Genomic DNA, 16,317 nt, shown 5'->3' with positions numbered 1-16,317 from the left:
GACGCAAAGGGAGATACATAGACGCAGTTTCACGGACGTGGAGGGACGAAAGGAGAAACCGGTCGGAAGGAAACTATAATTGCGACGCACGACGTGAGACCGTTTTCTTTCCCGTCGCCATTATCGAGTGATAAGAAAAAGAAGGGTTGCTCCGGCAGGGGCGGGAGGGGGGTGCGACAAGGAAGGAAGAACGAGGAGCATGGTTGCTGTATACTGTATTGCAGAGAGGAGAGAGGGAGGAGAGAGAGAGAGAGAGTGAGTGATGGGAGAGGGAGAGAGGGGAGAGAAAGATAGAAAGAGGCGGCTGCTGCCGCTCGCGTCCCGTATTGCGTAGTAAGCGCTTGAATGGATTACGTCACACGCCAGAGGCAAGCGCAAGAGGGTAAAAGCGTCGCGTCAGACACACAACACACACGACGATATATGCTGTATAGAGCACATTTGTTTGTTGCATCGGTTGTTGCGCGTTTGTCCAGTATGCGACGTTTTGCATGGAGGACTTCGGCCCCGACCTCGGCCGTTTGTTTCCCGGTCATCGGCAGGGCCCAGGGCCCGCGAGAGAGAAACAAGCTACGCACCTACTGCCACCATATGAACGCTCTACACGCTCGTATGCGCAGCATCGTTTACCGTCCGCGCATATTCGTGTGACAGGATGCCGTTTTCCAGCGTTTCTCGTGCACCTTCGCCAAGTGCCGAGGAACGATCGATCGTCAAGATACGATACGAGGGATTCACCCATTTAAGCGCGGAGAGTCCTCCCATTTAGCGGCCGATGGAACGTTCGTCGACCACGAGGGAACTCCCGCTCGCTCCCCACGTGTTTTCGCTCTGATCGAACAACAGTCAACTCTCTGCCCTTCTTCGCGTCTTTATTTCTATCTTTTCCCCGCCTGTTTCTCTCTCTTTCTCTCTCCCTCTCTCCCCCTTCCCCTTTTTTGCCGCCCGCTCTCTTTCTCTTTCTCCTCTCTCTCTCTCTCTTTCTCTGCCTCTCTTTCCGTCTTCGCTATGCGACATCGTCTCAAGTGTCCTCTTTTGTTTCTCGTCTGGTCTCTCGTAGACTCTCTCCGCTTCCCTTTGCCGAGCATCGACGACGAGCTTAATATCGTTGGCATGTCTCGGCCAGACGAATTGCCGAGTCACGTCGAAAACTCTGGGCATCGCGTTCCACGTGGTTAAGCGTGCCCCCTTCAAAACACCATGATTCTCACCACCGTGCTCGCGCATACACACACGTTACATTCCCTATCCAGTGTAACATCGCGCATTTACCTCTCGGTTGTGCTTGCCTGCTATCCGTAATCCGCACTTTGGCCCGCCACTCTCGTATCGTTTCCGCACAACACCGACCGATTCGCGAATGATGGCGAGAAAACACTCGTCTAGAGGCGGCCCTCAGAAACGTAATAACAAAACGCACACCGACATTCTGACGAACGAGTCAGCTGGTACTGATCCGATCGTGATCGAGCGCCGACTTCACCACGGGTCATGGACGTAGAAGCGTCGTGGAAATACGAGTACCCTCCTCGTGTCGAGGCGAGAATCCGACTCGTGCGCCGCCGTTCGTAAGGACCCCTTAACTAACGTCAGTACCGTACTTCGCCATATGTAAGCCCCTTCTTCGTCTCACCGTCGTCTCGCTTCCGTTGATATCGACGAACATTTCCCGATCCGAGACCCGAGACCCGAGACCCGAGACGCTCACTCAATCCATGTAATATCACGTCGTTGTAATTTACCACCAGTGACGCGCCAGTGACGACACCAATTCCACGACTTTACATTTCCCAACAGTGGAATCTTGAACTTAAACGTGCGTCGCATCATTAGATGCATCGCAGCAGACACGTCCAAACGTATACACGTACAAACCCACCGAATCGAGCAGTTTTGCCACTATGTGTGTGAGACCACTGTGCGTACTACACTCGAGTAGTTGCGCAGTTCAATCGCTACTAACTACGAGCTCAAAGCGGTGAAAAGGCGCAACGTTCCAACGATTTTCAAAACCATCATTCTCAATAGGGAAAGACGTAAATCGTCTCGTACGGAAGCATGGTCGAAACGCCTACATCGCTGGAGGCCGATGCTGATAGGTTAAGACTTGATGGATTGCCTCGAAGTAACGTAGACGAGATAGGCATCCCGCCATGTAGAGGGGAAAATGGGAATATTGGTTTCGTCGGTGTGTACGTGGGCTGTGCAGACGCTACTAAAAACTTGTCCTCAAGATCGTTCTTGCTGTTGGATCTTTGTGTCGGCCAAAGAGGACTGTTTCTGTTTTATCTATCTCGAAGCAGCTTGTCTAAAACATCTCATTAGATGTGACTTATGAGAGTTCACGATATATATCTCACGTACATACATCCAAGGTGGATACGTAAAGAATGTGTAAACGATGTTATGAACAACAAAAACTTGTTTCGACCGTTTGTGAACAAGCGAACTTGCCGAAATTTGTAAATTTGTAAATTGAATGTTAATAACTTTATAGAATCGAATAATCGTAGTTGTGTCGTAGATCGTGGTGAAATATCGTTTGTCCAGTTTTGAAAAAAATGTTCAAAACGATATTTTCGCGCTTTTGATTTGAACCACGGACTTGCAAGTTTTTTTACAAACGCGCAAGTGCAGCATACGTGAATATTTTCCGATCTTCTGCATCAACAGTAGTTAATATAGAAACCTGTATTATTATTGTCTGTATTTCTACCCTATTTGTTTATTCTCTTTCGATGAAAAATTATTATTTTCTTCCGTTTAAAAGAGCGTTGTTTCGTTGTATTATGTATCCAAAGGCAGTAGGAATGATACAAACATTTTAAATTTCAACAAACTTATTCTTAATCTAGTTGTATAGTTTTTACATAGTCGATGTCAAAAGTCGATAAAATACAAATGCCATTGGACGGTATTGAACGTATTAAATAAATACATAACTCCATAGGAAACTATGAGATTGATGCTATTCACAGTCTAATCGATTTTCTTTTTAACAACTTGTTTGAATATAGTTCTCCAGCACAGTTTCTTCAATCCGCACACCAACAGGATTAACGCTATCACATAAAATATTGCCACATCGATAGAATAATAGTGAACAACGTTCATATACCTGAAACAAATTAATTTCATCGAGTGATTGTTACACTTGATTCTTAAAAGTTATTATTTAAAAAAGATGTCAGACTGTCATACATCAAATTCTACGCCACTTTTAATAATAAAAAAAAAAAAAAAAATGTCGCCTTTAGAAATAATAGAAATAAGATCTCTTTAAGTCATATGTGCCGTGTATTTCCATTTATTTTAGAACGTAAAACCAAATTAGATGTTTTTTACTTTATGCACAAAAAGTAGATAGCTACATACAACAATCACAAATAGTCTGTTGGTTTCTTAGACAGAGTCTAAGACAGTCTTTAAGAAGCAAAGAAGTTTCTTACGCAAAGAAATTCCTACGAGAATTCCAATGTACATACCTTGCGGAACTTTTCAAATGTTCGGCTCCTTTATATTTGGCGACATGTTCCACCCACCAAGTAGCCAATTTTCTAGGGTTAATTGGTAAATCTCGTAGCAAAGAGCTTCTCTTTTTCGCTGCTGTTCGATACGAATTGTTGTGCACCGCAGCCACTTTAAGAATTCCATCACGAAAACTTCCAATGGATATTCTAGACAAATCCATCACCAAAGCGTAACCCAATTTCTCTGTAACAATGAAAGTGAAAGTTTCTTTGTTTTTAATTCCTTTTCTTTCAATTTTGTGTAAATTTTGTGTCATATTATGCCTTCCAATTGTATGAAGAGATTATACATAATGGTTATTAATTATCTTATCGTTTACTTGACTTCTAATTCCTCGAGGCTGATACATTGATCGACTCTATCTAAATCATTGCATTTTAATTATTCAATCATCTAGTTTCTGCGTTTCCTGGAATTCTGCACGCATCTGCAATCCTCTTAATCGATTTGTATTATCAAATTCCGTTTTTTTTTTTTTTAAATATTGAGGCCAGTTTCCAAGGAAATTCCAAAGATTCGATCGACGTTTTCTCACCATTGCATCTTCATTTTAATTTTAGAAGAGTCGAGGTATTTATAATACTACGATAAATCCTCTTATCTCTTAGCGAGCGTGCTCGTGACATATACGGGCATTATTGATACGATCAGCTTTTCAGCTGTTTGTACATGTTAGCGGCAATGTTCACAATAAATTGATACATACTCGTGTACAAAATAATTTGTGTTATACTCCATTCTTCACTTTCTTTACCTACCTCCCTTCCGACAACGTAAAACACGTTGCAATATTTAAAATGCCAGTGAATGGATAGTCAATAAAATGTAAGTGAACGGATAGTCGATAAAAATTCGTACGGTTAATGAATCGATCGCTGAATGAATTGGCAAGATAATGGCAGAAAGCTTACCAGCTTGAGCCGCGTTTCCATCGTGATCGCAGAAAACGGGTAGAACGAGGGTTGGCGCGGCGTGATAAGCTGCCTCGTGCAAGGACAAAAGTCCTCCGTGCGAGACGAACGCTCGAAGCTTCGGATGACCCAGCAGCTCTTGTTGCGGCCACCATGCCGCCGTTCTGACGTTCGATGGCAGATCTTTGATCTTCATGCCTTCCCACTTCCACACGACGTTGCACGGGAGCGTGGCAAACACCGCCACGAAGATTTGACGAAGCGCCTCTGGCATGTCTGACGCGCGAACCGACGAGCCCATAGACACGAATATGAAACCTACCGGTCATGTATCACGGTTATCGCGATGTTCTACTTTGGGAAATTTGACTTGGCCTGAAAATGATCTATTGTCTGACAGACTGATTATCGACAGGCGCGGGAAAGGTAGCAGATCGTTGTAATGAAAGGAGATCACAACGTCATGCATGTAAGCTGTTGAATTTCAAACATTTAAACAGAAGCAAGGATTTGATCATTGGAAAACATAAATATATATGGGGTGGGGGGGGGGGGAAGATAGAAAATCTACCAAGCACGTTAAAGTACATCAAAGTGTATAAAATGCGGTCTTATCAGAATGAGCTTCATTCATCTTAATACACACGTTAATTGTACAATTGTAAGATTTTTTTTTCGATTTATTTGTACTTTTAAACAAACGTAAGAAACATCAGTCCAAGTTTTAATTGACAAGTTTACAAAATGTCCAAGATTATTCTTCTTCTGTTTGAAATGTTTGAAAACTCTGACACGTGTACGTCGACCAAAGCAGAGAACTTGTACCACAAGAGAGATTAACCCTGCACAATGTAAATTACGTCAGTCAACTTCCGTCAATATCATCTATCAGTTATTAGATTTTAAACTGAAATATTAACCACGGCTACGAAATTGTTTACCACATCGATGGATGACTATTTAACAGATCCTTCCGTTACTATAATACTTCAATCTAGTGAGAACTCCGCTTGGTACAAGCTCTCATCTTTCTCACGCTACGGATTCGTTAAATATCCTTCGACGGACGTTCATTGTCTCCGCTTTCTCTGAGCGATTCAGAAATCTCTCTTCCTCTCCCCGCCTCAAGAAACGAACGTAATTTCCAGTTAACGACGTCGGCCAACTTAGAATATCGACTTACCGCGTTGCAAGAAACTCTCCAAATCGGGGCCGAGGTTCGTCGCCGGCTTGCAATGGAGGCACGCGACGTTCACCACGTTGGCCAAGTAAGGAACCGAGTCAGCCACGCTGTAATGACTGTTCTGCAGCGTCAGTGGAATCTCCGTAGTCAGATCTCGTACGTCTGGCAGCTGGTCTCCTGGAACGATAAACAAGATTCCTCCGAATAAAGGAAATCATCGTCAATGAAACCGATCTCGAGGCAGTGAGGGATGCGCATACCTAGATACTTTCTTAGAACCGGTTGAAGGTATCCGTTGATCATGATCCAGTGCATTAGCCTCAAGGTGGCGAGACAGGCTGCGTTTAGAAGTCTCTGGAGGAAGTTCATGTCCTGGGTCAATGATTTGCCGAAATACGGTGTGACGGACCATGGCGACGGGTTCCCTTGACGACTTATGGATCCACTGTACAGCGCTACCTGTGTATTCAGTATAGTTTGACCGTTATCGTGTTTGGTTTTGTGTTGTGTATAGAGTGGTATAATTATTATGGGCTCGATAACAATTAATCTTGACATATTCCGGCCTGAGCACTTGATATTTTTGTCGTCGTTCAAAGTAGTATGAAATGTAATTTTGTTGTTCAAGTTTAGCTTGTCGATATTTTTACTGTCGTATGAAACCTCCCGTACTTGTAATTTTGTTCAGACTTTTGACAATATTCAAATCGTTCTGATTATTCTTTACTCGTGTACAATATCTATTTCTGCGAATGATCGTTGCATTTCTGTCTTAACGAATTCCTAGGAAATGAGTTTTTTTTTCTTTTGATACAAAGGGTTAATTTTATAAATTATTGAAAAGTGATTGAAACCTCTTTAGTTCTGTTTCAACATTTTATTTTCAAATTTCAAATCACTCGTATCTAATTATTCAATTATCAATGTTACTCGAATCTGTCAAGAGATAAACAAAGAAATTTCTTCTGAATGGAAACCCAATGGAAACACAAGATCTTGCGATTCAAAGTTTCGTGCAAGAAATCGAGTAATTTGCGTCAAATTAAATCGGATTGTTTGCGTTATTAGAGAAAAAGAGTTGTTTTTATTTGTACACAGTTACCGTATTTAGCATGATGGTAGGCACATTCTCGCCATGGAGAACACCTAGAAGGCATTCGGGAAAGGCTCCGTCGACTACCGCGACGTCCCATCGTGCATGATGATTGCCTTCAGGTCTTCTCAGCCAAGATACTGATATTTCGTCGCGAAGAAGCGCCTCACATGCCTCCCAGGCGTATCGCATTGCATCCCACGGGGAGATAGGCATTTCATCTCGGAACCTCGCACCAACCAGGTCCCATTCTGACGTGTAATTCCCGACATAAGCCTGTCAATAACGAAACACACTTTAAACACCAGCCCTCTTATGAAATAATCCTATTATCGCTTCTTTTTTTGTAATGAGTTCCTCCCACTGTACACGCTCGATGGTTACACGCACGTTACTCTGAATAACCATCATGAAACGTAATCTTGTTTGAAACGCGGGATAAAAACGAAGGAAGACGCGGAAGTTAAACCATATGGAGATCGTGTGTGATGCTCGTATAAAATTACTGGCGTTGGTAACACACTGGAGGGTAAAAAACTCGAACCCATTATGTTGCTTTAAACATTTCATTTGCAATCCTCTTTGAATCAATTTGCGTTACCGAATTCTACTTTTTATCATCGAAGGAAAGACGAAAGGAAATTTCAATATTTTTACAAATTTCTCGAATGACTTTATAGTTTAATGTAATTCAAGTACTTTTAATATTACGATGAATTATTGTCTGGTCTTTAATGAGTTATTTTCTTTCTTATATGGCCTTATAATATATAATAATATAAATATATAAATAATATAAATATAAATAAAATATAAATATATAAATAATATAAATATTTAATTTTGGTGTTTTAACACAATTTTTACTAACTGTGCATTTTGTCAACAGAGTGTCCCAAAGAAAGAAGATTTATTTGAAGAGGTGCAAACGTGCAAGAGAGGTGAAGGTTCACGTGAGTAATTACCTTTTTTTTTTTATTTCAATTGTGAAATTCTCTGTCAACAAAATTATTTTATCATTTAAGCTACGTATATATTGAATTGCAATCATATTACAATCAACGTGACTGAGATAACATATTTTGTGCAATAGAAAGATAGTTATTAATAATCGTATTAACTTCTACATATTCAGATACATTAATAGCTATAATTTCATGTATTTTTTCTTAAATAATTAATCCAAACAAACATTGAAAAAATCACAAATTGACAAAAGTTTGGAACACCCTTTACCTTTCTTTTTGACAAAACGAACATCTCCCTACATTTTTCGAAGAAACGAGAGTATTAAGTGTAACTCTCATCTCTAAATACAATTAATAAAAATGTCAGCGTAGTGTAGGAAAGTAATTTTACGAATAAAATATAGAATATAAATTGAAATTTTGACATGCTCTAAATTCCCTCGAACAATGTATAAATTCTCCTTCCCTCTCTTAAATATTTCACACGTTTCATTGCCAATTATTACAGTATTCTGTTTTCATTAAATTCGAAGTGGTTATACCGCTTTACTCATCGTCAATGGAAACGGAGTTTCCATTTAAAATCTCTCTATAACCACGACCACCATGACCACCTAATTCCCCGAGCCTCTCGACTTCTGTTTCTCCGATCTATAATTTACCGGCAGGCTGTTTGCTCGCGCTATAAATGCGAATCAATTTGCATCCCGCCCCTTTTGTACGCCCTCGCGCTACACCCGGCACGCGCTCCATTCTCATAATCAAATAAACGCCCGTGCTAACTTATAGCTTACGTTGGGTGGAACTTGTGTTGAGTGTCTAAAGAAGAGTTAGAGCGTATTCAGAAATATATTTTCTGTCTAAGGGCTTTTCTTCTCGATTGAATTTGTCTTTCGTAATTAAATCGAAGGAAGGCACCCGGGGGGTTCAAAGATCCTCGATCATATGAATCATGCTATATTTAAAGCTATGGCTACCTGTCTATTACTCGACTTACAATTAGTTTGCTCGGGGAACAATTTGAACTGTTTGCAAAGCTGGAAGGAGGTTAATTGTGTGGAGTTATTCGTTAATTACTTACCACACGGCCGGAGAAAGGAAAATTTAAGAGATAAATGTACAAAAGGACATGACAAATTCATAGAATTATATTTGACAGAGGTAGTCAAACACTGTGTCTTGAAATAGTAAAAAGAGTGATACCTGAGAGTTTTATGTATATTAAACATCCTATTTTTAATATTTTAGTATAAAATTGGACGTTCAATTTTTAAAAAGGTTCAGAAAGAATAGAGAGATAAATTAGAAAGCAAAGGAGGAAACAACTGAAGCTTACATCTGTCAAATTTCAAGTAATTAAAGTAGAAACAAGCATTACAATTAATATTTTATTTATTAATTAAAGTTGTGGCAATTTTGGAAAAATAACGATGTTTCTTACGTTTGTTCACCAGAAATAAATCAGAACAAAGTATTACCTTGTGTACGATATTATTCACGGGTTCTTCTAAACAAATATAAGAAACATAGTCAATATTTTGGTCAATATTTCATCGGCTGTTTTAACAGATTAACAGATTAACAGCCATGAAACATGGATGTTTCGTCCCCTTTCTTTCTTCTCGGTTCGAATATTTTTTTTCAAGCCTTTGTTGACCGACCTGTACACGGTAAATTATCATTTTCTTTCATGACAAAACGAAGTCACAATTTCAGCCTGTGATTTACTTCGAACGAAGGAACTTCTACCGCGTCATGCTCCCTTGGACGTTCGTTCCCTCGAACCTAACCCTCTAAAGGAAATCTTGAAAAAAGGGTAATTACCTCGAAGATGGGCGGAACGAACTCCTGTAACCCGTTGTTGGCAGCTGGACCTGGAAACGCGCTTAAAAGAGTCACGTTGTGTCCTCGTGCCTTCAAACTGCTACCCAGCGCCACAAATGGTACTGTGTGCGACTTTGTACCACCCATAGTGGCCAACAGAATATTATATCCTGTCGTAGAATTACAGAGTAGCAAGATAACAAAAGGAATTACCACTCCATCTATTGAATTAGCCATCTTTAATTTTACAAGCATCGCCGGCGTTGTTGGATTCTCTTTCTTCTTCGATGTCTCGGCTCTCTTGACCCCTCGGAACAATTTAATTTGTTAATACTGTCTGCTGTTTTATGGATCTTATATCGAATTATAGTATGCGTGCCTGTTTGAAGAAGCTTTCGATATCGGAAACGATATCATCGTCGAGGTAGCACCATCAAGCTGTTCAAGTTTCTTCCGCAAACTCTTCTCTCACGATATTTCGATGGCCTTCACTTCATATTTTCTGTTCAACGTAGTTTCTTCGATTCTTCCAACTTTTCGTCTTTTGATTCTTTTCTACGAATTTCTCTCACTTTGCAGCCTTAATATTTCGACATTATTTTCTCGCATTATCCGTAGCACTTGCTTGATTCTGATATCTTTTAATGCTATCTGTCTCACGCTGTTTCCACTATGTTTCCCTATTTTCTCAGTTTAATTCTTTAGATTCTTTAGAATTTTCCCCAAGTTCTATCTTCTCACTCGCGATCCTAATATTTTATATTTTGTGTCTCCGATATATTGTGTCTTCTCTATTTACTCAAGTTTCTCTTGAATTTTGAAAATGTTAATATTTTTACCAAGTCTTTCCTCAACCAGAATCTTTCCTCTACAGTCGAGAGATTGAAAATTGATAATAACAAAAGGTCACCGAATAAAAATATTATTATGCCAAAGAAAAAGCTCAGTTAATTATATTTCTCTATTTCTTTAAATTCTCTTAAATTTTTTTAAATTCTATTTCTGTCTAATCACAAATCGAATTCTCCAAAGTTCTTCTATAAAATTATTTTACACTGCGATTAATATTTTGATACATTAATATTAACATTTTCCAAATTTAATATTCTTAATATTTCAATTACTGTGTTTCTCTCATAAAATTTTCTGTTTTATAAAAACTTCCCACTTGCAATTATTTTAATATCTCACTCATCAACACCCTCAAAAATTAAAACTTCACTGTCTTCTTAATACTTCACTGTTGTACTCCTAATATTTTAATATTTGCCTTACGCCACTATAGCTCTTGCGCTATGCTTCTGTTCTTTTTTTTTTTTTTTTTTTTTTGCTTCTTCTCAATTGAATTTCTTAAATTCCTCCCATCCGGCGACACTGCCTCCGATATCTCTATCTTCTCTTCTCGATTGAATTTCGCAAATTCCTCAAAGTCCTGCCTCGGTTTAAGTAGCACCGGCGATTTACGCACCTCGAACGAGACGCGAACGTTCGTTTTCTTTCGTACGGTGGAACCGCGGCTAAATAAGTACACGCGGCTCGTCAAAGCGCGAGGATTAAGGCAGTCCGATCCATTATCATTGTAATGCCAGGTTGATGAGAAAGAAGAAACGACCATCGACCGTTAAAACGGGCGATTGTCTCGAGAATGGGAGACCATTAGAGGAGGCGGCTTTCCTTCGGTCAAATGCGTCCGTGGAATCTCGGCGACCGGCTATCCCCTCGTCATTTTTACGCGAGATCGTCAAGCATGACCGATTACATTCGTTTCCGTGGTTCTTTATCTCGATTTTGGACTCTGAAACCACACAAAACACGGGAGATTTATTTGTTCGTGTAGCACGAATTACGTAGCACGTCTCTTACGCGTTTACCATTACAAAAGTGTAAAGTAAAGTGTAAAATCTGGTTATTTCCTTTGTAACAAACTTTGTTTTTCGTCCTTTCGTTGAAAATGTTTCGTTAAAATGTTGTTTCGTAACAGCTTCGTACGGTGGAATCTTTTTATTTGAAATGTAAAAAGGACACATGAAGGTTGGAATGTTTTAAGTCACTTGCGCTGGCAACTGATTGCGGACCATAACGAGCGACCAAACCGTATACGATAATTCGTTGCTTCCTTTTTAAACTCGCCGGTATGATATCACTAGATAGAAATTACTGAGAAGTAGCAAATTTATTATTTGTTTTGCCTATTTTGCTTTAAAGATACTTAAAACTGAGAAAGTATTACAATTTTGGAACAAAAAATTCTCGACGTACGTGCTTGTTCGAGAGTTTGGGCTATTCTTCAGTTTTTGGACAAAATACATTTTAGTTTCGTAACTTTGATCCTTAAATATATTGACAATTGATTAAAATTTCACTAATCTAAATAGATAATATATGCAATATTTATTTGTATTTGTTCGTATTTAGCAGAAGTCGTTATTTAATGCCTCAAGTTTTTGAACAAGGGACTAAAAATCTTTTCATATGTTCCCAAGTTTCTACGCTTTTCGGGGTATAGAAATTTCAATAATTCTCGAATAATTTGTTTGTCATGTCAAGTTTAAATTTAAATTTCCGACCTTTTCTTTCTCTCTGTGTTAGTTAACTAAACTACAGTTCATCACGCTATAGTACGATTAGTTCGAATAGGACCTAGTTTCGATAATTAGTATTCTACTTCGATCCTCTTTGAAATTCCGAATGGTCTAACTATGTTTTCTCTTCCTAACAATCACCAGCGGTATATTCAACGAAATGACATTGCGACATTGTCACAAAACAACACTGAGTTTTTATTACAAATTATCCTCTAAATACAAAATACTATTAGGCAAACTTTAAGTATTTGAAACAGGTTTCGAGGAAATGAACGTAGGAAACATCGTAATTTTTTTCAAAATCTGCACACTTAAAATTGACAGTCAAAATTAAAATTATTGTTTCTCTCTATAAATATGAAAAGTTCTACCGTTTCTTTCACAATAGCAAAGAATACAATTTTTCACATAATTCTCTCGATTATCTTGCAAAACAGAACAGTGACAGTTATACAGATCATAATGAATATTCCGTTGTTAAAGAAAAAAAAAAAAATAAGAAAAACAGAGAGAAATTGCGCGTATTTGAAATTCGACGAAACCACAGTTTCTGCAATCGGCCGTTGTGTACGTTCGTAAAAATTCATAATACTCTCGCAAATGACTGGCCTTTTTTAGAGCCCCGTTCCATCGCGATCTAAATTCATCTCTGGTTCCTTCGGCGGAACTTCGTTTCCCGTGATTGCACGATTGAACTTTCGATCCACCCGAGATTCTCCTCGTCTATATCGCGATCGTTGAAAAGGTTGTCCATCCGTTCGAGGCTTGCAGAAAGGATTTAACGTGCCGTTCCATCCGGGGAATGGGTGAAATCGAGCGATTCGGTTTTCGTGAACCGTCAAAGAAGAACCGTCGTGAAGGATAAGAAAGAGCCGGGGAAAGGAGAGGGAGAGGATAAGAAGGAGAGGAGAGCCAGGATCAGGAAATGCCGTCTCTCGAGAGATCGTATTGTCGGTCTCTCGAACGAACGGCGCACTTGAAACTCGCGTTATTAGTGAAAGTCTCGGGCGTCGCTCGAATATCGTTGAAGGTTAAATTCACGTGTTCTCACGATGGAACGTGAAAGGCCCAAAGGTCGCTGCCGAGGGTTGGGCCCCGGCAGCGATCTTTCCTCAAACTTTGCTCGATATCGTGCAACAAATTATCACAAGTTGTTCGTGAGAAACGTTTGAAAATTATTCAGGAGGATTTAAAAGCGCGTTCTTCGTCTCGAGGCTAACGCCATCGCTTTAATCGACGAACAGTGTTTGTTTATAATGATTTATGATATAAAAAAAAAATCTCTTGGTAAGCTAAAAGGCAAAATATAAATAAAGATGGAATTTTTACAGAGCGACGTTATAGCGACTCTGTAAAAAAGTATTTGCACACACACACGCTATTTTTCAACCAAATGTTTCTGTTTTTTTTTTTCTATTTTTATAATATCATATTTTCGCAACGCCGTATTTTGGAAACGCTGTTGAATAGTACGGAAAATTAAGCAACAGTGTGCAAATACTCTTTGTCGTCTCTTTGTCGTGTTACTTAACGAGAGCAACGGACTGACATGATAGATAAAATATAACGCGGAATTAATGTGAAGCAGAGTTACGTATTACAATTTTCACTCGATTTAGAGGAGAAAGTGGTGAACTGCAACAAAAGTAGTTAGCGAGAGGAAGAGTTGGCGTGTTTACAGATTCAGTGAATAAAGCTGTTTGAACGAAGTAAAGTTCAGTTACATGCAGAGATTTGTGAAATGAAGAATATTCTCTGAATATTATATTTTCCTCTGGTATTTAGCTCGAGTTCAATTAATTGTTTAGAGCCATCGAATCGAATTGTTCATAATTTTGAGGATACGTATTGGATCGAATGTAAAAGTCTGCGTTGTTCTAATGTACATACGTGTTTCCCACGGGATGAATTTATAATTCCGATGTACATTAACATTTAACTTGCATAATGCAACAATCCCCCCCCCGAATTTCATTAAAATTTGTATCAAAACGCTCGTATGTTGATAACACAATACACATTACATGTATTACACCAGAGCATTGTTTCCCTAACCATAATCGGAGCTCCATTCTTCACCTTGATAAACACGATAGTAAACAGCAACTAATGAAAAGAAATGGGAACTAAATTGTTTTCTTTTTTTCTTTTTCCAAAGCATTGTATGCTACCAATTTTAGTTGAAATATATATTATGAAGTGTTGTTTTTATTTTTCGAGATACAGTAGCTCATGAAATTATTCGAACGCTTATCATCGAAAAATCTGCATATATATATAATTAAATATAAACACCAATTAATAATCATAAGTAATAGATACTTCTAAAAATTTCCTTTGTTTAAGAGTCCAACTAGAATTAGAAAAAATGTTAAAGGATCATGTTGATAAAATTTGGAACCAAGTTGAAAGTACATATATATACAAGTGACAAGATACTAATCGTAAAATTAATATACAGTATATGGAATTAATTATATAATAAATATTAAAGATACAACCATTCAATATTTCAATTATTACTATGACAGATTGTGGTTGTTTAAATATTTCTGTGTTTCCTACGAAATACTATGTATTTCTCATCATATATATTATAATCACTGATCATTGCAAATTCATTATAATTAAATCGAAGTTGATCAATAATCAAGTTAAAGTCAAATTTTATAATATATCATGTGTTCCATAACAATATAATAATTCATAGTAATTATAGTATAAACATTAAATTTCAAAACATTTTAAATTACAAAACGCACGGTGTGTTCATAAAAAAAAAAAATAGTCTCGAACATAAATATTCGAATCCTTTCGTGAGCAACTGTGTGTCTGGTGTTCTGCGAAGTGTTTTTCGATCAACTGACTTCGTCAAAAAAATGGTCCTTAAAAAGTAGTTCGTGGAACGTGAACCGAAACACTCTTTTTTCTTTCTTTCTTTCTCTCTTTCTTTTTTTTTTTCTTTTACCTCGTAGCGCTCGCCCTCGACTTTCTTCCTTTTAGTTCACGCGCGGCCAGCCGTTTCCTTCCTTTCTCGTGTAACCGTTCGCCACCGTTCTCCTTACCATTTCTGCGAAAGAAGTTTCTTCTTCCAACACTCGGAAATCGTCCCTCTTAATCGACGTTTCGTCGATCAAGTTTCACCGCGAGGACTTTTCCATCAGTTCCATCCTCGATCACGACGTTCCTCGCCTCGATCAAGCGTTTGTGGATACATCTTTCAGTGGCATTTCACCGCGATGAAGATTCTCGTTTCTTTGACGTGTCAATTTAGCGAAACGATCGTTCGCGATATTCCGTTTCAAGTTTTCAAACTGAATTTCGTTTCGATGGAAACGGGGCGACTGACGATGTCTTTTAGCGATCGAAGTTCTTACTGGTTCGATAGGTTAATTTTACTGCTCACTGTACCCGTGAGTTTAATCTAATTATTTGATTTAGTCTGATTCGGCTGAATTTTCACTCGACCCGGGACCCGAGTTAATATTTTTCAATGTCTCTGTAGATTTTAGCTGAAATATTTTCCTACTTTGCAAATTTAATTCGGTCTCACGAAGATTCTATACCGTTCGATTCGACTGCGTTCACATTTTACGAATTCTAACTCGATTCCAATTTTTCCAATTTCGATTCACCTCGTGAGCGAAGTTGCACGACTTTCGATGTTACACTCCGCAAGTATCTCTCAAGATTCAACGGTTCGTTGCGTCTACGCGTTTTGCAAGTTTCGATCGGGTTTTATTTCGAATTCGACTTACTTTCGAAGAGGGTCGGACGGAGCGGTTCGAGCGGAAAAAAATCGGCCGATCGATTTTCGCGGACCTTGAGACAACGGTGCGCGTTGCGATGCACGAAGTGCTTGGATATCACCGAGCGTGAAAGTTTGACTGGCCAGCGGTAGCTTTAATGATCAGCTGTGCTCGAGAGAGAGAGTTTTGCCTCCCACCCAAGGACTTCTTAGCTTCTTCTTCGATGGTCTCCGTTCACAAAGATGTTTGTCCTGTAAACGGGCAACAATGAGACACGCCAAACCAACCGCCAGTCACCGCGAGATCTCATGGTGTTCTCTCATTATATTCTAATAGCTGCCAACCACTTGTCCCCGATTCGCACGTTTCTCGTCTGTATTACAAACTTGCGCGAGACTTCTCAATTTTCCGTGTTCTTTTTTTTCTTTCAAAAGCCAATTTTGCCGCTTGCAAATCTCAATTTCAACTAAACT

At 38.9% G+C, this 16,317-nt stretch overlaps 1 protein-coding gene across 5 annotated transcripts; it reads right to left on the bottom strand.

Annotated features, from left to right (window-relative positions):
* Window positions 1-2,762: 2,762 nt before the first annotated feature.
* On the bottom strand, window positions 2,763-15,971 carry LOC122533631 (UDP-glycosyltransferase UGT4). Of its 5 annotated transcripts, none has more exons than XM_043663527.1 (9): window positions 15,064-15,971; window positions 10,635-11,305; window positions 9,511-10,319; window positions 6,728-6,994; window positions 5,886-6,084; window positions 5,626-5,802; window positions 4,443-4,760; window positions 3,486-3,714; window positions 2,763-3,118 (listed from the first exon to the last, which is right to left on the bottom strand). In XM_043663527.1, exons 3-9 carry the CDS (start codon window positions 9,763-9,765, stop codon window positions 2,980-2,982), a joined length of 1,584 nt encoding a protein of 527 aa, XP_043519462.1. In that variant the 5' UTR covers window positions 9,766-10,319; window positions 10,635-11,305; window positions 15,064-15,971; the 3' UTR covers window positions 2,763-2,979. The 5 variants fall into 5 exon arrangements, with proteins under 5 accessions (XP_043519462.1, XP_043519463.1, XP_043519464.1 ...); XM_043663528.1 differs by having other exon boundaries at window positions 9,511-10,378; window positions 10,786-11,305; XM_043663529.1 differs by having other exon boundaries at window positions 10,786-11,305.
* Window positions 15,972-16,317: the final 346 nt, after the last annotated feature.

Source organism: Frieseomelitta varia, unplaced genomic scaffold, assembly GCF_011392965.1.
Source record: "Frieseomelitta varia isolate USP_RPSP 00005682 unplaced genomic scaffold, Fvar_1.2 scaffold_544, whole genome shotgun sequence".
Taxonomy (NCBI): domain Eukaryota; kingdom Metazoa; phylum Arthropoda; class Insecta; order Hymenoptera; family Apidae; genus Frieseomelitta; species Frieseomelitta varia.
Note: the sequence above shows the minus strand (reverse complement) of the source record. Positions and strands in the feature narration are given on the sequence as shown.

What these genes read in the sequence shown, in the direction of transcription:
- LOC122533631 (XM_043663527.1), bottom strand. Translation starts at nt 9,765, where the DNA reads ATGCTTGTAAAATTAAAGATGGCTAATTCAATAGATGGAGTGGTAATT. An exon ending in CTACCATCATGCTAAATACG is followed by an intron (nt 6,085 to 6,727) that starts GTAACTGTGTAC and finishes CTGAATACACAG; the next exon opens with GTAGCGCTGTACAGTGGATC. An exon ending in GGTTCTAAGAAAGTATCTAG is followed by an intron (nt 5,803 to 5,885) that starts GTATGCGCATCC and finishes TTATCGTTCCAG; the next exon opens with GAGACCAGCTGCCAGACGTA.